Consider the following 23,737-nt stretch of genomic DNA (forward strand, 5'->3'; position numbering starts at 1 on the left):
ACCAATTCTTCTCCCTATTTTTTAAAAATCTAAATCATACTCAGACCCCTTAAGCAATAAAAAGGGCTATTTTCATACTGTAATTACTTTGGTTTAGATCACCTCTGTATCTTCACCACAACGTCCAGTAAAAGCATCACAAAGAGGCCTTTGGGAAAGGGGGATGACACTGTGTTTATCCCTCTCTGAGCTGCACAGGGATGACTTACATGCTTGCTCTCCTTAGCTCTCCACTCTGCCAACTCCTTTGGTGCCAGCTCCAGCGAATTCATTTGAACAAGACTCTGGGGGGAAACCTCTCCAAGAACCACCTGGTGGAAGAGAAGCTGAAAGAACAAAAGAAGGATAAGCAGCCCTTGGAAGAACAATGATCACAAGGGACATGCAAGGCAGTCTGCTTCCAAAGATCCCTCTCTTTCCTTCTCCCACTAAATGTATATTTCAAAGACTTTATCACAGTACTCAGACAACTAATGTTAACTCTCAGCAGGTCTGGACTGAATAGCTTGTGCCATGCCTGGAGAGCCTAGGTTTTGCAACATTTACATAGGAATTTGCACTCCTCCATCCATGCATCCATCAGGTTCACAGGACAGATATCTGTACCAATGCAGGCCTGATGTTATGTGCTACAAAGAAGATAAAGATACTCAGGTATCTGGAGCTGACCAAATGTCTCTACACACTTACAAAGGATGACAGCGGATGGATGGTAGGCATGGCAAGTGCCACCAGGAATGAAAGATTAAGCAGTGTCTTAGAACCCTGGATAAGACCCCAAATGATCACGTCTGACCAAAGAAGGGGATGCCTGGATGTGCACTTGCATAGTCTTCCTCCATCAGTGAACAGAATGAGACTGTAATGTTGGACAGTCTCCTTCTAGGCTGGTGCTCTAGATAGCCACAAGTTTAAAGACATGCTCTCTTACCAAGGTAATGGAGAAAGTTAGGTCAATTTTCTTAGTCTCTTACCTTATTTTTCGGAGATTTCAGGTTAAAGAGGAGACTGCGGTACTTGTTTTTGTATCGTTGGTCAACACAAAGAAAGAGGTTGAATATTTCCTTCTCCACATTGTTTGCTAATCTCAATATTGTATCTTCATGGACATCCAGATCAGGAGACTCCTCCAACCTGGAACAGAGCAAGCAAGAACCACAGATGGATGTGTCAGATCTGCCTGCAACACAGGAGACAATTTATAAATGTACAAACTCTTTTCAATTAAAATCCCAAATAAATGAGCCAGAGAATCCTCCCCCAAACAGGAAGCAGTCAGAAACTGGGGTCTTTTAGAAACTTAACCTTCCCAGGATCTCAAAGAGAAACCCTTGTGTTGTGAAACGGCTTGTTCCAACTGTGCTGCTATATCAGAAAGCCTGTAGCATGTCTTATTTATGCTCACGTCACCTTCAGAGCGGTTACCAGAAGGGTGTGGGTGCACAGAGATGTGCTCCAACCCACATCCTAAGAGAATGCGTCCCTGTCCCCATACAGTAAATTGCATTTAAACTTGGGGCCCCTCCTAACTTCTGTACACTTATCTGAGCTTCTCACTTCTTCAAATACATTGTTATAACTTGAATTCCAGCATGGTGGCATTTAACTAATTCTAACAGAAGAACAGGCTGGTAAAAAGTCAAGCTTCCCCTACACAGCTCTGCAACTCCCATGTGCAGCATCCCTGCTATTCTCCTCTGGCTGGCATATACCTGTCAAAACAACGAGGAGTCCTTGGGGCACCTCAGAGACTAACAAATTTATATGGGCATAAGCTTTTGTGGGCTAAATGTTAATTGATTTATCTTGTTAGACTGACCTCAGATTTGGTAAAGCAACCCCCATCCTTTCATGTATTTATACCTGCTCCTGTATTTTTCACTTCATGCATCTAATGAAGTGAGTTCTAGCCCACAAAAGCTTATGCCCAAATAAATCCGTTAGTCTGTAAGGTGCCACAAGGACTCCTTGTTGTTCTTCCTGATACAGACTAACACGGCTACCACTATGAAACCTGTCACCATATATCTGTCACTCTGCCAGTGTGCCCCTGCTTTAATATCAGCAGTACTGCCTGCTATTCCAGACCTAGAATTCTTGGGCCTCAGATAAAGCCTGCTAAACTCAGTGGAAGACTTTCCGTTGACTTCAATGAGCTTTGGACCAGACCACTTAACAAAGGCTGAGAATCATGTGATAGTTTTGTGAAGTGGAAAAATACGGCCTGAAGGCCTGAGTCTCCACTGCCTTCACCTTTTATAGGCCTTTACATTTAGGCAAAGTGAGTGCAAGTGACTACGCAAGACAGTGGAGAATCAGGCCCTAGGATGAAACCCACCAATTTCATTTCCACTTCTGACCTAATTAAGGATTTGAAGATGGCTCTCCAGTTGTTGAAATGTACTGAATTAACCTCACCACCCTGATCCAATTTTCTGTGTACTAGCAAAATCTTCTTACATGATTACCTGACAAAAGGGCTAAGCCTGCCAAATGAATTAAACATGAACTGTAGCAGAGTGAGATAACAAATAGACAAATAAAATAATTCTGGTATGCAAATGACTGTCAATATCATACATGACATGGAATGTTCTAGGTAAACAATAGAAGTTGAAACCTCTTAAAGGGCCACATTTTTAAAAAACAGCTCCCTTGCTCCTAAAATCAGCAAGGGCTGATTGTGCTATAGAATTAGCATGTTCACCAAAAGTGATAGGAGGATTTTCATATCACTCAACAGCCGCCCCTCTGATTGATTAAGGAATTGCACAGATGGACTCCGAAGGGAGTTCGACCCAATTTTCCACAGAGAAAAATGGTGGCTGTGATACAGGGCTCCATAGGAGTTTAAGTTGAGAAAACTGCAGTCCTCCTCTTAAAATGGATCCATTCCCTACGGGAAACAAGACTATCACATCTCAGAGCTGCATGTTTTAAGAGATGTTCTGCTACTGCATAACAATAATCAAATCTACAAGAAAGTTTCCATTGCCCTGTCATTTATGAGAAACAGCATCAAACACAAGACTTTACTCGATAGTTCCATGTGACTTTCATGTAAGATGTCCCCAGCCTTTTCCCTGCCACCTATCATGCATAAGCCACTTTACCTTTTCTGTAGCATCCCACGCAATGAGTCAATGACCTTAATTCGACTTTGTTCTTCAGACAGCTGCAAACCATGAACAGAAGCTGAAGCTTCTTTAGAGGCTGGTGTCCTACCCCTCCTCTTCTTTTCATTACTGTAATCTTAAAACAAAAGAGAAGCCCAAAAATCTCACTCTCCCTGCAGTACTAGCAGGGGGAATCCATAAAGATCATTGCTGAACCCCCTTTGGGTGGGGAGTAGGAGGTGAAGCTTTTGTGCTGACAGATTTGTGAAGCAATTTTTTGAATTTCAGCAGCCAATAAAAAGTCCAATTTTTTTTTAATTGCGTCAATTGAACACAATGAGAGAATTCCAAGTTTTTGTCAGAAACCACTTCCATAAATGCAGTGGCTCTGAATTTCAAATAGCTAAATAATGCCAATGCAAACAATACTGCCTTCTAGCTAGCAGCACATAATCTAATGTAACAAGATATTTTGGCATTGAGTATGAAGGCTATTTAGTATATGCATCTGCCATAAACATAAAAGATTTAGCCTCATCACTTGTATAACTAAACATTATCACTTATTTATTATTATTCTAATTGCTATTTATACTAGGTTATTGTTTTAACTGCGTCACTTCTTGCATCTTGGCTTCCATAGCCCATCTCCACTCCTGCATCTTGGCTTCCAAAGCTTATTGATGAGATAGTAAAATCAAAACAGAATGGGGTTACCCTGGAGCAGTGGTTCTCAACCCGCAGCTCACTGGCCACTTGCAGCCCCATCAGCACACATCTGCGGCCCACGTGACACCCACAGAGCCATACAGGGTAATATTGGATGTGGCCAACAAAGATAAATAGGTTGAGAACCACTGCCCTGGAAATATTTTTCTCTGGACATATCTGGCAAGTAAAGGCACAGGTACCAGAGGTGAAGTGGTTAATTTGGTTTACTGTTTAAACTAAGACTTTCATTCAAAGGAGACGAGGGCTTGGCAAGAGGCAGAAAATACTTACATTCCTAAATTATAATGATGCTAAACTAAAATTCCAGACGAAAAGGAATTCCCCTAATACACCCATTTAGTTCAAAGAGGGTTATGCCAAAACACAGAACAGATTTACAGCTGAATACAGACCCTTTTATATTCCTCCAGCCCTTTAAGAAAAGCCCATCCACCCATCATACAAATCACTACAACCAGCAGCAGATTCTTGTAACTTATTAAACCGAGCATCAAATATATTTTGTAATAGAGTATATATATACTGCACCGTTAGAAATATTCTGCACTGCCACAATACTTTGTGTAACGTAATTACACTAACAAATCAAAATGCAAATTGTGAAGGCCATGTGTCTGGAGTGAAGACTTTACCCTATCTGCGTGACAACTGAATTGACAGATTACTGCAAAGCTTTGGCCACTGGAATTAAGTTACGGCTTCCCAGCTTCGTTCCGTCCTTTTTATACACTGGAAAATTCTCCACGACATTGATCGCTACCCGCCAATAAGGCGGGTAGTCTGGACGTACCCTGAAGGAGCAGACAGCTGCTTGAACAACATACCAGTGTGTTAGCTGCAAGAGTTACCCAGCAGCTCTAGACACACATCTCAGTCTGAGAGTCACTGTACCAGCAAAGCCAGTCACCGTGTGAGCACAGGCTATGCAAGTTTTTCTGTGTAACTTTGGTTAATGCACCTCAGCCATGACCTGTAATAAGATTTGCTGTTCAAGTACTCGGCATCTTTTTAGAATTGACTGTATCATGCTGAACTGTTTAGAAGCTAAGGGCTGTGAACAAATGCCCACCAAATTCATTTTCACCTGGCCTACACCAGGATTTAAATCCCCAGGAGGGAAAAGACAAGGGCTGAACTGGAACCAAATAAAGTGTGGTACTCTTCCAAGCTCCATCCATAACCTGAGTTCTGTCCCAGTGTAATGTCCATATGGAGATTGCGCGGATCTTAATAATTTGATCCACCCTCTTATTTCTTGGATATGTGGATCAAAGTGAACTAGTTAAGAATCTTGACATTCAGAATATTATTATTATGCTTCAGGTTCAATACCTCCTTGAGAAGACATGGGACAGTTCTCATCTCTCACACCTATTGTTTCATGATGTCTGTACACTCAGAACGATACCACTGAATTTATTTACATTCAGTTCACATTCTAAAGGTTCATTTTTCAGCCATAAGGGCTAGAGACATAATTACTTTCTTAATTACTTGAATTTTGTGAAGGCCAACTTCCAAGAAAAAGTAATGGCTAGTCAAGCTGCCATAAACTGGCCCAATTCAACCCCTGGGAAAAGCTAATGCCTCACCATCTGTATTACCTTGCCTCCATAAGAGAGGTTACACAGCTAGACCCTTTCTGTATCAGCTGTCCTTGTGAAAAGGGAACTGTCATATGAAAGAAACTCCTTTAGGCACATTTCCACTTCAGACAGCTTAGGGTGATCTGACACAGCACACGATGCAATGAGGAACATGAACATACACAGCTAACAGTAGTGAGAATAAGATGACTCAGCTTCTAGGCCGCCTGTCCTTGGTTTCAGTGTTTAACAACTTACCTGAGTTCAAAGGCTTTTGCCAACGCACATGTGCTGCGTATGGTTTCAGGAGCTGCTTCATTTCTCTTTTATATAATGTTGGGTGGTAATCGCTGTCTTTAATTTCCTGGTGTTGCATCAATCATAATAAAGATTAAAGGAAGAGAGAGGAAAAATGGGATGAAAAGAGAATGGAATATGGAAGAACTCATGCAGACAACCAGCCTTGCTAGCACAAAACTCAGTGACACCATATACCAAATACCCAGCTGCAGATAGCTTTGGGAATGGAATTAGTCACTGCTTTCAAGTCTTACACTGCTCAGACCTTTACTTATAATATCTTGAGAGTTTGTGTTCAGATTCAGGCTATTACTGCTTGTTTTATTGCTTCTCTGCTACTGAAAATAATTTCTACTTCCCATTAACACCTCTCAAATATCTGAACAATGGAATAAGATCCTCATTTTATAGACACCTGCCCACTATGAAGACCAGTTCAAGCAGACCTGTGACTGCACGTGTAGCAGTTCAATTGGGTTCCCTAGCAGGAAGACCTGAGATTCAATGTAAAATCATCTCCTCTCTCCTCCACCTGCTCCTGAGGCTGCAATTAGGGGAAATTCCACAGTCCACCAGAAACTGGACAAAAATCAACACCTCATTTCACACAGGCCACTGAACATCCAACAGATGGCAACAGTTTTGGTTTACTAGGGACCTTGGGCAGATTCAGACTAATGATCTTGCGGTAAAAGGCCTATAGCCCATTACCAGTCCTCTATCCATGCTTTATTTTAAATTTCCCTCTTGAAAATCACAGTAATCCCACCCTTCTTGCTACTCAGCATTTTCTTTTCAATTGGTTATGTCAGGATGGCACATGGCGAGATGAAATACCTGAGTAACCTGGAAATCAACATATACGTCTTCTGATAAATCCTCCATTTCCTCCACTCTCCGCATCTTACATGGCTTACAAGCCTTGCTGTTGGAGACTCCCAGGACAAGTCTAGACATTTTCTGAAGGAGGAAAACATTGCCAGTGACAAAGACATTTCCAAAACAGAGCGTGAGCTTTAAATTGAAGTAACAGAAACATTTACCATCTCCTAGCCCTCCAAGCCCCTGTTGCAACCACAAGGATCTATCCAATTTTCCTACTCCATCATTACTTCACTGAATTGTGATCACTATTCTTTACGCTAGAGGAGCAACTGCTAAACAATACATGGCTTCTCTCCCTTCAGAACCCAGGCACATTGCTGTCAGAGCACTGACAGCAGCAGGGGCTGGGAACTGCCCAGGTGTCCCACATAATAACTCAGGGCACAAATTGCTAGCCCCCAGACATACTTTTTCACTCCACATGTAATTAGACTGTGTACTCCTTGCCACAGGATTCTTTTGAGATCAAGAAATTAGTCAGATTGAAGAGGAGACTAGATGTTTATATGGATAATAAAAATATCCAGGGTTATAACAGTTAATGCAATAAAAGAATTTGGCTAGGGGAATAAACCTCATGTGTCATAGTTTAAATTAGGGCTGTCAATTAATGCAGTTAACTCACGGGATTAACCCAAAAAAATTAATCGCAATAAAAAAAATGTTATCACGATAAATCGCAGTTCTAATCGCACTGTTAAACAATAGAATACCAGCTGAAATTTATTAAATATTTTGGATGTTTTTCTACATTTTCATATATATAGTATTCTGTGTTGTAATTGAAATCAAAGTGCATATTATTTTTATAACAAATATTTGCACTGTAAAAATGATAAACAAAAGTAATAGTATTTTTCAATTCACCTCATGCAAGTACTGTAGTGCAATCTCTTTGTCCTGAAAGGGCAACTTACAAATGTAGATTTTTGTTGTTGTTACAAAACTGCACTCAAAAGGAAAACAATGTAAAACTTCAGAGTCTACAAGTCCACTCAGTCCTGCTTCTTGTTCAGCCAATTCTAACTGATAATCAGTCTCTTTCCTTCATCCTCACCTCAACAGTGGCTTCCTAACATCAGTCTCTCACTGGGGGGGCAGGGGGAAGTGACCATCTGCTCTCCCTAGCGACTCCTTGGCTAACTGGCAAGAGGATGCTTATGCAAGAGAAAATTAACTACCACTATTCCTCTCTGGAAAGGCTTTTTCCTAGCACATACCGGAGATTACAAATTGACTCCTGACTCTTTCTCTCCTGAGATTACCTGCAAGGGTACCAATATGGTGTCAATTTTTGTCCATGTGGACTTCTGTCTGCTAGGAAATGGATAATTACCATCAACTTTTGCCACACACGTCAATAAACATTCGGGAAATTAATGACTTCTGGTCACTAACAACCTGGTCTGAATTCAAGCCATTGCTAGAGGTGGAAGTATTTATAACCCATTACCGATCCCTGACAAATCCCTGGCTGGGATGATTTAGTTGGGGTTGGTCCTGCTTTGAGCAGGGAGGTGGACTAGATGACCTCCTGAGGTCTCTTCCAACTCTAATTTTCTATGATTCTAGGATTTCTTTGGCCATCTATACTTCACTTTCAAGTTTTCTTCTTAAAAAAAAAATCACAATCTTGCCTAATTGCTGCTCTCCATTTCATTGAGCTACTTTATCATGATGTGGGGTGAGGTAAAATACCTTAGGGGGCTGGCAACAAACACACATCTCATCATCTGAAGAATCCTCCAATTCTACCAGTCTCTGCAGTCTCCTTGGCTTACAGGCCTTGCTGGGGACTCCAAGGAGTTCGACTACTGGTCCAGACATTTTCTGGAAGAGAAAGCAAAACATTTTAAAACAGAAAATAGCTGTAAAATAAGTCCTTGAGTGAACCTTCCTTCTGCCCCCAATAAGACCTCTACATTCCTTCTGGAACCTCGAGGCACCCATCCAGTTTTCCAACTTTGATATATCCCTAGATTGTCACTACCCTTTTAGCCAAAAAGTGCAGGACAGGATTCCCTGACAAAGCAGTGCTTGAACTGGACCGAGTGGTGGTTGTTGAACCTCAAGGCTATCTTGATCTCTTCAGGACCTGAGCATGATGCATCCACAACACTCCCAGCTCCTGACAGTGCAAGGTTGTAAGCTACAAGTCTCCCAAACATCAGTACAGTTCACACACAACTAGGTACTAAGCCAGTTGAAGGGCACCTTTTTAACCAAACCAGTCAAAGGAAATGATCAGTGATAACTAGTCTACATTGTCTTCCCTTCCCCACAGTTGTATCCTCTCCTGATGCTTTCTACACAATTAGATCACTGGATAGAGAATTCCAATACAGGAAAGAAAACTGCCTTATCCTTTGCCCAGATGAAGTTGCATTGTTCGATCTCCCCAAAGATAGGTCAGGTCTTCCTTAACCCTACCAAAGCAAGAAATGACCATTGACGAATACAGTAGCAGCATAAAAAAGAGAAGTGGGCACACTGGGTTAATTGCTGCTGCGTCTATTTATTCCTTGACCAATTAGCAAAGGTTTCTGCAGATTGAGAAGAACTATTCCCCTCATTCCACTCTTCCCCTCATCTTCAAAAGGGGAAGGTAGAGGGATTCACCTCCCCCAGATTGCCTGCTGGTGATTTCTATTCAATTCCCATCTGCATCCACCAAGCTAATGTGATGGCTATGGAACTGCAACCCGAGAACAATGGGGCACAAAGAAGAATTTGGGAGGTCCAAATTCCCATTTGAAATTAGGCTTAAAGATTCATTCCTCACCATCATCTTCTATGCCTAACTGAGGAACATACCACAAAGGAGAAAAAAACAACAGAAGAAAGGAAAGGATAAACATACGTAATACACAATTTGCACACCATGTGACTGATGAACCAAAGGGCTCTCTTCCTCCTTGGACAGAAAGAGAACAGAGAGATTATCATCCAGTATTTTAATCTAATGTGTTGTTGTCTCATCCTATAAACCAATCTCTTGCTGAATACTTAAATAATATTTCAGCCATAAAACTTTAGACACAAAATCACACAGCCCAGCTCAGATGAGAGGAGCTGTGGGTAGTAAAGGATATTCTAGATTATAGCAAAAGCAACCCAGAAAGAGGTTCACTAAAATTTATCTTTCAGCAAAGAGACTGAGGGGTTTGTTTTCTATATGTGCCATTACAGTATAAAACGTTTTCATCAACGCTATGCAGTTTTTCAACTATATGGAACCTACTGTATTTCAAGAGCATTGACACCTATTGGGGTAGGAAGAACCAGTCTATTGTAGAGTCTTCTGCTACATTGTTGGCCCAATCATCTTTGTCTTGCTCCAGGAGAGCATTTCTGCCTTTAATCTAAATGGGTATACCCTGGACCTCTTTCCTCTGTTAAACCCCGAACAAGTCCCAGCATGACTGAGAGCCATAAATATGCCCCTTGCTTATAACTTCTTAACCTTGCCAGACTCCTATTTAATCCTACCACACATACTGAAATAGTCCCATTCAAGTTGGTGTTTGCACACTTATCCCTGTACACTGGCATGTCACACTGGCTGCTATAGGAATGGGTTGTTTTGGGGAGGCAAGACTTACTATCAGATTTCTTATTAATCCAAAACCTGAATGAAGTTCATTTCCCCCCAAACTTATGCAAAGTGCCATGAAGCTGTCTCTGATCCTGCTGAAGCTAACATAACATTTGCAGACTGGCCACGCAAGTGGTCTCAAAGCAGCATTTTCTGCTTGTCCTGTACTAAGTCCACATCTACACTACGGGAGCTACAACAGCTTTAAATCTAGGATTCCTTTTGCCAACTTTGCTAGGGGGTTCCAGCAGCATAGACACAGACTACAGCAACAGAAGAGATTTTTCCACTGCTGTAGAAACTCCAGCAACCCAAGCATCAATCAACCTAGCTGCATCAACATTGAGGGTAGGATGGCATAGCTACAGATTTTTCACACCCCGGAGCAGCGTACCTATGTTGACTTAAGTTTTAAGTGTAGACTAGGCCTAAGTTAGGGATGTGTTTGAATTTCTATTAACTACCTACACCCTACGGCAGTGTTTCTCAACCTATTTCATACCAGGGACTGGCTTGTTGCCTTCCTAAATTGTGTCAGGGAGATGTCAGGGATCAGCAGGTTGAGAAACACTGCCCTAAGGCACAGCCCAGGGTACACCACAAACATTTGTATCCTGGAACAAATATTTAGGAAGTGTCCAGACTAGCTTTTACAAACATGTTAATCAATAATCAGTGAAGTCAAGGTAAAAAATTCTAGTGTTGACAAGAACTCTCAGGGACTAATTCTGCAGCATGCTGAGGACTGTCCTGTGAGGTGCTGAGCACCATCAATAACCAGTCTTATGGGGATTCACCACCTCCCAAGGAGATGTTCAGCACTTTGTAGGATTAGGCCCTCAGGCTGAACATCAGCAATGCAGAGCAGCAGGTCTTATGACTCACTTCCAAGAATATGAGAAAACTGGGTAGGAAATGGTTAAACATTGCAGGGGAGGGTTAATTTGGAGGAATATTGTCGGGACCACTACGTACTTGGGGCCAAATGCTCCTTTCACCAAATAAACAAATAATTCATCAGATTAACTTTTCATCGCAAGCTTTAAACAATGAAACACTTTTCAACTTATTCTGCAACTTGAAAATGATGGCGTAACATATGTGAAACTGTGAAGATCTATCATTGTAATATATTATCATTTATTATTTGTATTAATATGAGCACACAGGATATGCACAAAACAGAAGACCCAAGGTCAATTTTGAAATAAGTTTTCCCTGCCTCTGGTCTGTAAAAGACCGATGATTTCAATGGAAGTAAGGTGCAGGTAAAGCTATGCTGAGCAGCTTGATAACAGCAAATAAAAGAGTCAGATGTCCATAGACTAGAGATAAAAGAATCATGCTGTAATTGCGACAAAGGAAAATCACTTGGAAAATAAACAGGAAGAATTACAAGAATGAAAATCCTCACCTTATTCCATCTGAGAAAGATCTGCATTGGAGAACAGTCAGGCAGAGTCCATCCCAGAAAAACAAGCAGTGAGAACATCACAAAAATTCCGTACACTTCGTCCTAAAGATCTATGCAAGCTATATATAAAGGATTCAAATCAACTGCCACCGAAATGCCATCACCTCCAGGGTGGACCACAGCAGCTGTCTAGCTATGCACAGCACAACAGTCTAACATAAGAAAATAAGCCTATAGCCAAATAAAACTGCTGAGAAAATTTTTAGAAGTCAAAATATAATTATCCTAACTGGAATATAACACCAGGGCTAACAGACCTATTCTTTCCATATATATCTTAAGAACACAAGCAGCCAAGCCACTAGTTTTATATCTCAACCAAAGGCCAGCCTCTTTACCAGCCAAACTACCCCTAATTATGCTGGTACATTGGTTCAGTAGTGATTAAGTGAAAAAAGTGCCACCCACTGAATCACTAACACCACTTCCTATAACACCAGCTAAGGATGACAGCAGCCCTTGTCTCAACCATTTTATCAGGCCCCCACACAAATGTGAGAAACAACATGCCAAACGCATCCTTGGTCTAATTCCCCTGAAACCAACGGAGTAATGTAACAGGTGAATTTGGACCCATATTTTTAAATATCTTGACTCTAGCTGCCTGACTGGTTTTATACTTCAATAATACTAACATTTCAAAGTGCCTATTTAGACTCTGAAATTACCATAAGCAAAGGATGCAGATCACCTCTTTCTTTAGTGATAGTACTGTTTCCTGGAGAAAATTTTCTACTGAGGCCTGTAAGCCAGTTATGACCACTGGAGTTCTACAGCATGGCTGCCTTCATCTTTATTGTGACTGATGCAGCTACACAGACTACAGGTCCCAGCACATAACACTTCAACTAGAGCAGCGCAAGAAGCTGCTCCGACCATGATGCAGGATTATCGAGTAGGACACGTGGTCTTTGCAGGATGGCCCAGGGTGGATATGTTTTCACTACTGTTAGCCCAGGCTCTTACCCAGATGCTGTCCCTAGAGCCTCCTCTTCCTATTCACACAGAGTGGCTCAGCTTACTGCAGCACAAAGAATCATGGGATGGCCCCAGAAGTCCTAGCAACACACATGCAGCACCAGTGAGGACACAGTAACTTGGGTCTGGCTTTGCAGTATGGCTGTTCAGACCGAGGCTAAGGCAACCCAACGGCAAGTCATTCAGGCTAATTCTGCAGTGAAGACATACCCTAAATTAAACTCAGGTCTGAAATCTGCTCTCTTTTATGCATATATTCATGATCATTATCCCTAAAAACAGTATTTGTACATACCCCGATGAGACAGGTTTCTTTGGCTGAATCCGGAGCTGCTACTTTTCCTACACAACTACTTTGTCCATCTCTGTCTGATTCAAGACAACAAAAAGCTGTGCTTTTTTTAATATCATTGTGCTTGATTTTGTTTATGTCATTGGAGCAAGAATAACATTCTGCCTTGTGTCTCCCTGACACTGGCACCTCCATGCTTTCTGACTGCAAGGTGACCTTACTAGGATTCAAATGCTCTCCTCTAGTCTCCTGTTCCACAGCCTTATTTTGTCCATCAGGGACATTCGCAACATCTACATTATCTAAGTCCTCTGCAATTTCCATCAGAAACCAAGAACTATCGTCACTTTCATCATTGGATTTGAAGTTTCCTTGGTTTAAGGATTTCTGTTCTTCCACATCCAACTGTCCCTGGGAAACTTCTTCAGCAGATTCCTCTAAGAAATACTGAACCAAACCTTCCACTCTGGGCATCTGATTCTTCATTTCACTAAGTTCACCCTTCTGATTAGTCCCAAACTTTTCCACAGCAGGTGGTGAAATGCAGCTGGGTTCACAGACTGTGACGTGTATGTCTTCAATACCATCACTCTGATCAGGCAGGACAGGAGATCTATTATGGGACTTTCCCTCACCAAACACATTCTCTGTCTTGCTGGCTGACAAATATGTGGAGGTACCTTCCACTGGAATTCCTTGAAGATCCTTAGTCTGCAAAGTGTTCTCAGGTGCCAGAATAATCCTGCCGGACTGACTAATATTACTGGTAAAAAGTCTTTCTGAAAGTCTAGAATTAAATCCTTTTCTATTTGGATTCATCACTAAATAGCTATAAGATATTTCCTCCTTTCCTAATTGCGTAACTGGATTGTTCCAGAATTTCCTAAACTTTGCAATAGGTGTTATTACCTCTCTACTTTTTTCCTTCTCTACCTCAGGAATCATGCTGGATAGAGGGCGAGAATCTGACTGTAATCTCTTTGTCCTTGAGCCTTCCTCTTCTACGTTGGAGAGATTTATGGTAGAACGCTTATACTCCTTTTCCACAAGTGACAGCCTAGAGAAAATGCCATCCCCAATCATATCTGAAAGATCTGGAGAGTCCATTTCAGTAAATGACCTTTTTCCTTGAGTTTCCTCAGAGTTATGGTGAATCTTTGTATCCATACTATCTGATCCTCTTGAAGTGACTGCTTCTCCATGACTTTTGATCTCTTTCTTTTCCGTGTTGTTCAGTTTTTCATTTTCCAACGGTGCCTTAATGTTTTGGATTTTTATTTTATTTTGTTTTTTAACATTGTTTTTATGTAAAGGAACTTGGAATACGTCTGAAAAACTTGCCTTCCTCTCATTTTTCATTTTTAGTGACTGTGTTTCATATCTAAGCTTATTAAAGAATCTTTACATTTTTCTTTTAACTCATCCTTGAGGTCTTTCAGGCCTATGTTACAGGGTTTAATTAGAATTGTTCTGCTTCCCCTCTCGTCATTGTCACAATTTTGCTTAGGACTTTCAGAAGGTCCACCAGACACAATCATCTTTTCTCTAAAATCGGTTTCCTTTGCTTTTATTTCTTTGACATAAGGGCTTCTGCTGTAAGATGAACCATCTCCAGATACTCTGACTTCACTTTCTGACGACACCTTGTTCTGGTTAACCACATTCAGAGTAACTGTTGACTGTTCACTCTGCTCTTCATTTGAAACATGGTCACTGGCATATGTTTCTCCCACTCTCTTGCCTGTAACCTGCTCATTGCAAGCCGGGAGGTGAAAGCTGTGACATGAAACAAGAAAATGCTTTCATTTTGTGAAGGCAACTCAGGAATACTAGTGCTACAATCAAAGTTAACAGTTAAAGAGACAGTCCAACCCTCATCACCATTGTATCTTAAAGGGGTGGTGGAAGTTCCCGAGTCACCATAGGGTCTACAAGACTTATCTAACTTTAGTGCAGTGGTTCCCAAACTTTTCGGCATCACGCCCCCTTTTTCATTTTCGAGAAACCCTCACACCCCTCTCCTCTGCTTTACCATCATCCAACCCCCTCTGATCCTCTGTCCTCTGACCACCCCCTCCTGGGACCCCACTTCCTATCCAACCCCCCTGCTCCCTGTCTCCTGACTGCCCCAACCCCTATGCACCCCAAGAACTCCCATGCCTATTCAACATCCCCTTCTCCCTGTCTCCTGACCGCCCCCTCAGAACCTCCACCCCATCCAACCACTCCCTGTTCCCTGACTGCCCCCCGGGACCTCTTGCCCCTTATCCAACAACTCCCCATCCCCCTGCTCCCCTTACCAGGCCACTCAGGACCGGCTTGTGATATCTCTTTCAATACTGTAAATTACTGATAGCAGAACCGTTGCATAATAAAATGGAGATTAGCTACGCTAAAGAAATTAATACCACGTGGTTTTATGGCTCTTATACTATTTGTATTATCCCCCCTTTTGAGTCTGTATCTCATACCGTGTCCCACATTTAATCTTAGCAGGTTAAAAAGTATACTGGTTGTACTGCTGCCCTGAAACCATGTAGTGGAAGTCCTGTGACACCTGCAACAGCTTTGACGTGAGTTTTACAGGGTCAGCAGAAGCATGTGAAAAGATGTAACATACATTTCTAAGGCTAGATCTTCACTAGAAATGCTGTAGCACTTCAGTGTAAACATTCACTATAGGGATAGGAGGGATTCTCCCATCACTGTAGTTAACCCACCAGGTGGTAGCTAGGTCAATGGAAGAATTCGCCTGTTGACCTTGCGCTATCAATACAAGAGGCTAGGCGAGCTTAACAATGTCGCTCAGGGTTGTGGATTTTCATACCTATGAGCAACGTAGCTGGGTTAGGCTAATTCTATACTAAGAAGTTAGTCTCAGGTACTGAGACACTCAAAATACACAAAGTATGTCCCTATTGGCTGATATTCACATAAATGTGCAGTGCATTACTGGGCTTGTTGCCATATAAAGAGCCACATGCCACCTGATTCCAGCCACACAAAGCTCCACCATGTCAATGGAAATTAAATGGGGATGTGGTGTATGGCCCTAAATGAGCCTTTAGCACTTCATGAGGATAAATAATTAACTGAATTTATAAATGCTATTATTAATTATTCAGTATAATGTTTATTTCCCACCATGATTGTTTAATCATTTAAAAATAAAGTATTAAACAGTTGCCCCCATCATGGAATTCAGTAGCTATGGGCTTGGGCCTGCTCTGGCCTTCTCTCGGAGCCCCATTTGCCATGGCAGTTCCCTCAGAGTTCGTCAGTTCACCTCTGCTCTGCTACCCTGTCCCATTCTGTGGTCACAGGACCCCAGGGCAACACAGTACTCCACTCCAAAGAGTTATTGTGAAGGCCAAGACTGTAACAGGGTTCAAAAAAATAACTAGATAAGTTCATGGAAGATAGGTCCATCAATGGCTATTAGCCAGGATGGGCAGGGATGGTGCCCCTAGCCTCTGTTTGCCAGAAGCTGGGAATGAATGACAGGGGGAACGAACACTTGATGATGATCTGTTCTGTTCATCCCCTCTGAAGCACTTGGCATTAGTCACTATCAGAAGACAGGATACTGGGCTAGACATGCCTTTGGTCTGACTAGAGTGATCACATTTCCCCAAGGGAAAACATGACACCCTGTGGGGCTAGTCCAAGCCCTCCCCGACTCCGCGCCTGCAGGGCTGGCCCAAGCAGTTCTGCCAAGCCCTGCCCCACTGCCCCCGCCCCCACTGTGCAAGGCTGGGGCTGGCATCGCCATTCACCTGAGCTCTGCCTCCCCTGCTGCTCGGGGCTGGCATTGCCGATTGCCCCCCCTGCATGTTCCTCTGCACCTCACTTTTTTTTACAAAAGTGGGCATTTGTCCTCTTTGCTTTTGCCAACTCACCAAGATGGTAAGAGCAAACGGGACAAATGCCCACTTTTGCCAAAAAAGTCAGGACGGCCGGGACAGAGCCTTAAAAAGGGACTGTCCCAGCCAAAACGGGATGTATGGTCATCCTGGGTCTGACCCAGTATGGCCGTTCTTATGTTCTTAAAGACAGGCTCATTGCAGGGCTTCATACTACAATGTAAAAGCTCTTTCCCTCATTCCCACACCACTTACAAATGGCAGCTATAAATAACAGGAAGTGCAGATAATACTCCATAGACCCTGTTCAACCTGCCCCTTTCAGGTGCTCGCAGGACCAAAAGAACAGCAGCTCTGGCTCCATAACAGCCCCAAACATGTGGCACAACTGAGATTCAGAACAGCCAGGAACTTCAGACAGGAACAAGGCAAACTTCACACCCTGAATGAGACCGTAAAGGGAATCCTCTTCCCCAGGGCTCACTATGATTCCAGGTGCCATAAACTGCCCTGTGCCTATCATCTACAAAGGGGTCTGGTTTGAGAGTTGTAGATCCAGCAGAGTGGGACCCAGAAATGAGGTCTGACAAGTACTGGCAGAAACTGGTTGGGGATTTGTCACTGTGTGAGATGGTTTTGGGAACTGGGAAGTCTGGGTGGTCAGCCTCTCAGGTGGATTCAGTAGGGTTTGGCAGATGGAAAAGGAGTTTAGTTAGGGAGGGTATCAAAGGAATACAGGGTTTTTACAACTGGGGGGGGGGGGCTGGCTGGGAGCAGTTGTAAGAGTTTAGCAGTTCAGGGGAGATCTGTTTGGGATGTATAAGGAAGCTTTTGCAGTAGGGGGATCCTAAACTTTTCTGTTAATGAACTTCCTACTTTTTTCTTCATGTTCTCAAGAGCCATAGAGGATAAAGGGGAAAAAAAATCAGACTGTAACCTAAACAGCTCTTTCTCCTCTTTCAGATCAGGAATGATGGGCGACTTGGAGTGAGTTCCCTGGTCCCAGGAGTTCGAAAGATTTCCTGAAAAGTCCATTTGACTTAACAATTCTTTCAGTTTGGTTCCTTCATTATTAAGAGGAAACTCTGCTTTGACAGCATCCACACCAGTCAGTCTTGCTCCCTGTGATGTTACTGATTCTTCTTGACTTTGGACTTTCAAATAGCTTTTCATGCTATGTGACTTCTCATTTTCCCCCAATGCCTCAAGAGCTGGGATTTTTAGAGTGCTACTGAGTTCTTTAATACAATTTTCATCCAAATCATCACCAGCACCAAACCATGCTTCACTTTGGACAGTTCTGCTTCCTTTATCATTATCATCGTCGACACAATTTATTTTAGGAATTTCAAAAGCCTCACCAGCCACAACAGCCCTTTTCTTAAATATTTCTTCTTCTGGATTTATGTCTCTGTCAGGGCCTCCAGAGCCAAGAGAACCCGCTTCTGTGTTTGATGTCTCCATGTTTTTACTGTCCACATTCAGACAAAATTTTGACTGTTCACCATGAAACTTCTGGTGCTCCATCAGTATTAATGGACTGTTTGAGGTTCTCCTCCTCCTTTTCTTTTCTTTATTTTTTTTTTTTGGCTGTCAAGTGATGAATCTGTTGATAGACAAACAGTTCTCTTCAGTTTAACTCTCTTCAGGATGGAAGTACTTCTGGTTTCACCTCATTCCTCACATGGTCAGCACAGAAATGCTTTACAAAACTCCTGCAGAACAGACTTGTTCCCCACAGCACTTACTTACAGAGACAACTGTTGAAAAACAAAACAGAATCATGGTAACTTGTAAAAAAAAAAAATTATTATTCTCTATGGACAACATAAGCACAATAGCCACATTCACAGTTAATCGCTGCCCCTACATAACTTTTTCTGTCGAGTTCTCCAGTTCCTTAGCTTATCCCCTAGCCTCAGCCAGCTCAACATCTCCAACCACTTCTGCTAATTTCTCCCACATTGCCCCAGGTACTTGAAATCTCAGCCTTGTCTATATGGCGACTTAGTATGCAGCAGCTTGCCACGCACTAACTATGTCGACCCTGCCACCGCGCACTACAGTCTGTAGCACATTTTGACACACTCAAGGCTCCTCAAGGCTCTCCTCCTTCACAACGAATGAAATTTTCTAACTTGAGTTCCCCATTGGAGCTGTGGGATCACCAAAGCCCTGAAGATCAGACTACTTGTGTAGATGCCTCAATGTGCAGTTAGATGTTTAACGTCAGGCACATAACTTTGAAAATTTGGCTCTAGTCCTCCAGTACAAATTTGCTCTCCTGCCCTCTTTTCCCACATAATTCTTTCACCTTATTCTTCCAAATTATTATATGAAAGAGAGAACAAGATGTCTATTTTTCCTAACATGCCCCACACATCCATGCGGCTTCGCACAACCTTGTACACTCATACACACCAGCACTCACTGAGGCACGCCCATACGTGCTTCTGAGCCTGTGCACGTTCATCTTGTGTGTCTGCAGATGCATGCTCAATTTTATCGACCCAGGTAAGGCTGCACTTCTTCATGCACACACCACACAACGGCATTCACGTGCCACACACACTCGTGCCCCCCCCACGTGCCCCAAGCACAACAGTGGTGCAATAACGGTAGCACCAGCATCCCTCCCTTGGGCACTAACGGCCTCAGCCCCACACCCTGCGGGAGCCCGGCACCGGGGACCCCACGCAGGGTCTCGCAGCCCCGGGGACTCCAGGCGCCCCGCCCACTTCTCCCTTCCCCCACTCACTGGCGGCGCCTCGCGCTCACACCCCAGCGGTTCCTTCCAGCCCTTTCCCCCGCACGCACCACGTGACAGGGCGCGAGCGCCCAAGCGGCCGTTGGGCGGAAGGAGATCACGTGGCTGAGGCGAGGCCCGCGCCGACTCTGAGGTCACACCTGCGGCACGTGACCCGACGGGCCGCGCCCGCTGCGCGTGAGCCGGGAAGGCGGGGCGCTCTTGGAACGCGGGGGTGGGGGGAAGGTTACGGCGAGGGTATAGCTGGGGGGGGAGTGGGGGGTTATAGCTGGGGGGCTGATTGGGGGGTTATGGGAGGGTTATAGCTGGGGGGCTGGTTGGAGGGGTCCTGGGGGGTTATAGCTGGGGGGGCTAGTTGGGGGGCTTGGGGGGGTTATAGCTGGGGGGGCTGGTTGGGGGGCTTGGGGGGGTTATAGCTGGGGGGCTAGTTGGGGGGTTATGGGAGGGTTATAGCTGGGGGGGCTGGTTGGGGGGCTTGGGGGGGTTATAGCTGGGGGGGCTGATTGGGGGGTTATGGGAGGGTTATAGCTGTGGGGGCTGGTTGGAGGGGTCCTGGGGGGTTATAGCTGGGGGGGCTAGTTGGGGGGTCATGGGAGGGTTATAGCTGGGGGGGCTGGTTGGGGGTCCTGGGGGGTTATAGCTGGGGGGGCTAGTTGGGGGGTTATGGGAGGGTTATAGCTGGGGGGGCTGGTTGGGGGGCTTGGGGGGGTTATAGCTGGGGGGGCTGATTGGGGGGTTATGGGAGGGTTATAGCTGTGGGGGCTGGTTGGAGGGGTCCGGGGGGTTATAGCTGGGGGGGGCTAGTTGGGGGGTTATGGGAGGGTTATAGCTGGGGGGCTGGTGGGGGGCTTGGGGGGGTTATAGCTGGGGGGGCTGGTTGGGCGGTTTGGCAGGGTTATAGCTGGGGGGGCTGGTTGGAAGGGTCATGGGGGGGTTATAGCTGGGGGCTGGTTGGGGGGTTATGGGGGGTTATAGCTGGGGGGTTAGTTAGAGGGGTCCTGGGGGTTATAGCTGGGGGGCTGGTTGGAGGGGTCCTGGGGGCTATAGCTGGGGGGCTGGTTGGAGGGGTGGTGGGGGGGTTATAGCTGGGGGGGGTTGGTTGGGGGGTTATGGGAGGGTTATAGCTGGGGGGGCTGGTTGGAGGGGTCCTGGGGGGTTATAGCTGAGGGGTTAGTTAGAGGGATCCGGGGGGGGGTTATAGCTGGGGGGCTGGTTGGAGGGGTCCTGGGGGTTATAGCTGGGGGGCTGGTTGGAGGGGTCCTGGGGGTTATAGCTGGGGGGCTGGTTGGAGGGGTGGTGGGGGGTTATAGCTGGGGGGGCTAGTTGGGGGTTTATGGGAGGGTTATAGCTGGGGGGGCTGGTTGGAGGAGTCCTGGGGGGTTATAGCTTAGGGGCTGGTTGGATGGTCTCAGGAGGTTATAACTGGGGGGCTGGTTGGGGAGTTTCTGGGGGTTATAGCTGGTTAGGCAGCTTCAGGAGGTTATAACTGGGGCTGGTTGGGGGGTTTGGAGGGCTTATAGTTTGGGGGCTGGTTGGGGAGTTTCAGGGGGTTATAGTTGGGGAGGCTGGTTGGGGGTTTCAGGGGGTTATAGCTGTGGGGCTGTTGGGCAGTTTCAGGGGGCTATAGCTGGGGGGCTGGTTGGAGGGGTCATGGGTTAAAGCTAGGGGGCTGGTTGGGAGTTTCAGGGCGTTATGGCTGGGGCTGGTTGGGGGTTTTGAGGGGGTTATAGCTGGGGGGCTGGTTGAGTTTGGGGGCTTATAACTGGGGGGTTGGGCTCAGGGGGGTTATAGCTGGGGGGGCTGGTTGCATGAGTCCTGCGGTTAGCTTGGAGGGGGCTGGTGGGGGTTGCCTTGGCACTGGTAGCTGGGATGGGTGTGACTAGAAGTTGAGGCCTGGTAGGGAGGCACTTAAGGGTTGTAGCTGGGAGACAAGGTTAATTGGGAGTGGGAGCTGTGGGTTGTCCACGGGGGAGTAGAATTTGTTAGCAGGGAGGTGACATTGCCAAGATTACCCACTCGGTCGGTTCCCTCCCATTACGTGGAGCAAATCCCAACAACCCTGATCACGATCCACCTACCCCTGTGGTGGGCCTGGCCACACCACCTGCCCATTGAGTGGCCTATGACTGGCACCCAGTGGTATCTGTGGTACCCTAAATGCTAAATCTCAGAGCAGTATGCGCACGTGTGGGGTATGCAGCAATTCAGCCTCCATTTACCACTCAAGCTGTGTGTGCAGGTGGCATACCAGGCCCAGCACAGATGCAGCAGGGACTGAGCATCACCACAGGGCAGGGAGAGCTGGTTATCCCGTGGGCATTCAAATGTACTAAGCACAGGAGAGAACCCCAGCTTGGACACGGGTAAGTGGGGCCAGTCTACGCTGGCCACATTAAAGCACTGCCATGGCGGCACTTTAACGTGGCTTGTAGTTGCAGCAGAGCTCTGGGAGGGAGCTCTCCCAGCGCTCTGGAAAAACCACCATCACAAGAGACGTAGCTACCAGCGTGGGAGCATGGGCTACACTGGCGCTTTAAGCACTGAAACTTGCTGTGCTTGGGGGGGTTTTTTTCACATCCCGAGCGGTGTTGCAGCGCTGTAAAGGGCTAGTGTAGACGAGCCCTGGGTCGTCAGGTCAGATCACCAAACAGGCGAGGTGGGTCACCAGGCATAGAGTTTGGCCTTGTCCATGGAAGCCTTTCAAGTCCATATAAACTGAATTGCTCTGCAAAGTCAGCCAGCACTGAACAACTGACGCAATTGTAAACACCATCAAACAATTCAATTAAACTGCTGGGTGTGGATGGATGTGACTAGAGCCATAAACCCTGCAGTGACACATTGTGCTAGCAATTCTTGTCGCTCTGGCAAGAAATGTTCCCTCTAGGTCATGGGCGAGGCATGTTGGCAAGATAAAGGGAAGCTTGCACTGCCGCTGCCCAGGTAGAGGACTCACTTTTGGAGACTGGCGATCATTGTTGCACAGCACAGAATTATAAATTAAAAGAAAATCCATGTATTCTGACCAGTGATCTCCAAGTAGCTGCTGTCCCACTGGTTCAGATAACTTTTATTAGTGTGTGGGGTGTATTATGATTATATAGACATCTGCATACCCAGCTGAGGGCAGGGCCCCAGTGTGCTAGAGGTTATACAGACTCATAGTAAAAGATGGTCCCTGCTCCACAAAGCTTAGTCATTCTACACAAGATAGATGAAGGGCTTTGGGGAAACAGAGGCACAGAGAGGGAAAGTGACTTGTCCAAGGTCACACAGTAGCTCAGAGCTGGGAATAGACCCCACATCTCCAGTTGTCACAAATTGCTAGCACATAGTCCCAAACTTCAAGGAGGTAGGCTGTCAAACTGACAGTGGAACGAATTAGTTTTTAGTTATGTTTTGTGGCCCAGGGCTACAAAGAAAGCCAAGTTAAATTATCCTTCATCCACAGCACCATCCCATTGATGGGAGCGGAAAATTTGCGGAAAGATACAGCAGCATAAGAGTCACCACCCTCCTGAGATGACAGAGGCAGCTTACGTTTCTCCTCACCGGGGAGGGTGGGGTTGTTTCAGGCTCTGTAAGATGAGGCAACATTGGGATGATTTCTTCACCACCGTAAAGGCTATCATTTTTTTCTGTGTGAAAGTTTGCATTCTGTAGGTTTTTTCAGAGGCCAGGCCTAACCTGTGGAAGTTGTTACTGCAAGATCTGAAAAACCACCACTAACTGCCCCATTTTCTAGTCCAAATGTAAAGCATGCCTCTTCCACTTTGCCTTCCTCAACAATAACCCATAAACATCTATTAAGGGCTTGTCTATATGGAGTTATTCAGGAACAGCTCTCTTAACGTTTTCCCTACCTTTTTCTGAAATATCTTTCATGTTTAGACAAGACCTAATAAAAATAAAACAAACAAACAAACAAAACCTGTGTAATTTCACCCTTGGAGGACAAAGAGAGAAACCACACTGAACAAAAGATGTTAGTCACTGTGTTCCTTTTAAACCGTGGAAGGCTCTTGGAGACCATGGGATGAAAGCAGGTTAAGAACCTAGAATTGGACAAGAACTTAGAACAGAAAATCTAGATTGGTCATGTGTGTCTGCTAAGCACAGCAAGTAGGCTAGATGTTTGACACACCTGAC

At 44.9% G+C, this 23,737-nt stretch overlaps 1 protein-coding gene across 7 annotated transcripts in view; it reads right to left on the reverse strand.

The window, feature by feature from the left end:
- The window catches only part of SPOCD1 (SPOC domain containing 1), a 32,412-nt gene extending 12,752 nt beyond the window's left edge, over positions 1-19,660 (reverse strand). For 3 of the 7 annotated variants that reach the window (XM_030539102.1, XM_030539101.1, XM_030539096.1), the window contains exons 1-10: positions 19,580-19,660; positions 17,759-18,581; positions 12,962-14,734; positions 9,480-9,533; positions 8,318-8,449; positions 6,572-6,694; positions 5,693-5,798; positions 3,114-3,252; positions 975-1,134; positions 210-326 (exon numbers count right to left, since the gene is read on the reverse strand). In XM_030539102.1, the coding sequence (XP_030394962.1) occupies positions 210-326; positions 975-1,134; positions 3,114-3,252; positions 5,693-5,798; positions 6,572-6,694; positions 8,318-8,449; positions 9,480-9,533; positions 12,962-14,317 (2,187 nt within the window). In that variant the 5' untranslated portion in view covers positions 14,318-14,734; positions 17,759-18,581; positions 19,580-19,660. The other 4 variants (XM_030539098.1, XM_030539103.1, XM_030539100.1 and 1 more) reach the window with 4 other exon arrangements.
- Positions 19,661-23,737: the final 4,077 nt, after the last annotated feature.

Source organism: Gopherus evgoodei, chromosome 20 (genome assembly GCF_007399415.2).
Source record: "Gopherus evgoodei ecotype Sinaloan lineage chromosome 20, rGopEvg1_v1.p, whole genome shotgun sequence".
Lineage (NCBI taxonomy): Eukaryota > Metazoa > Chordata > Testudines > Testudinidae > Gopherus > Gopherus evgoodei.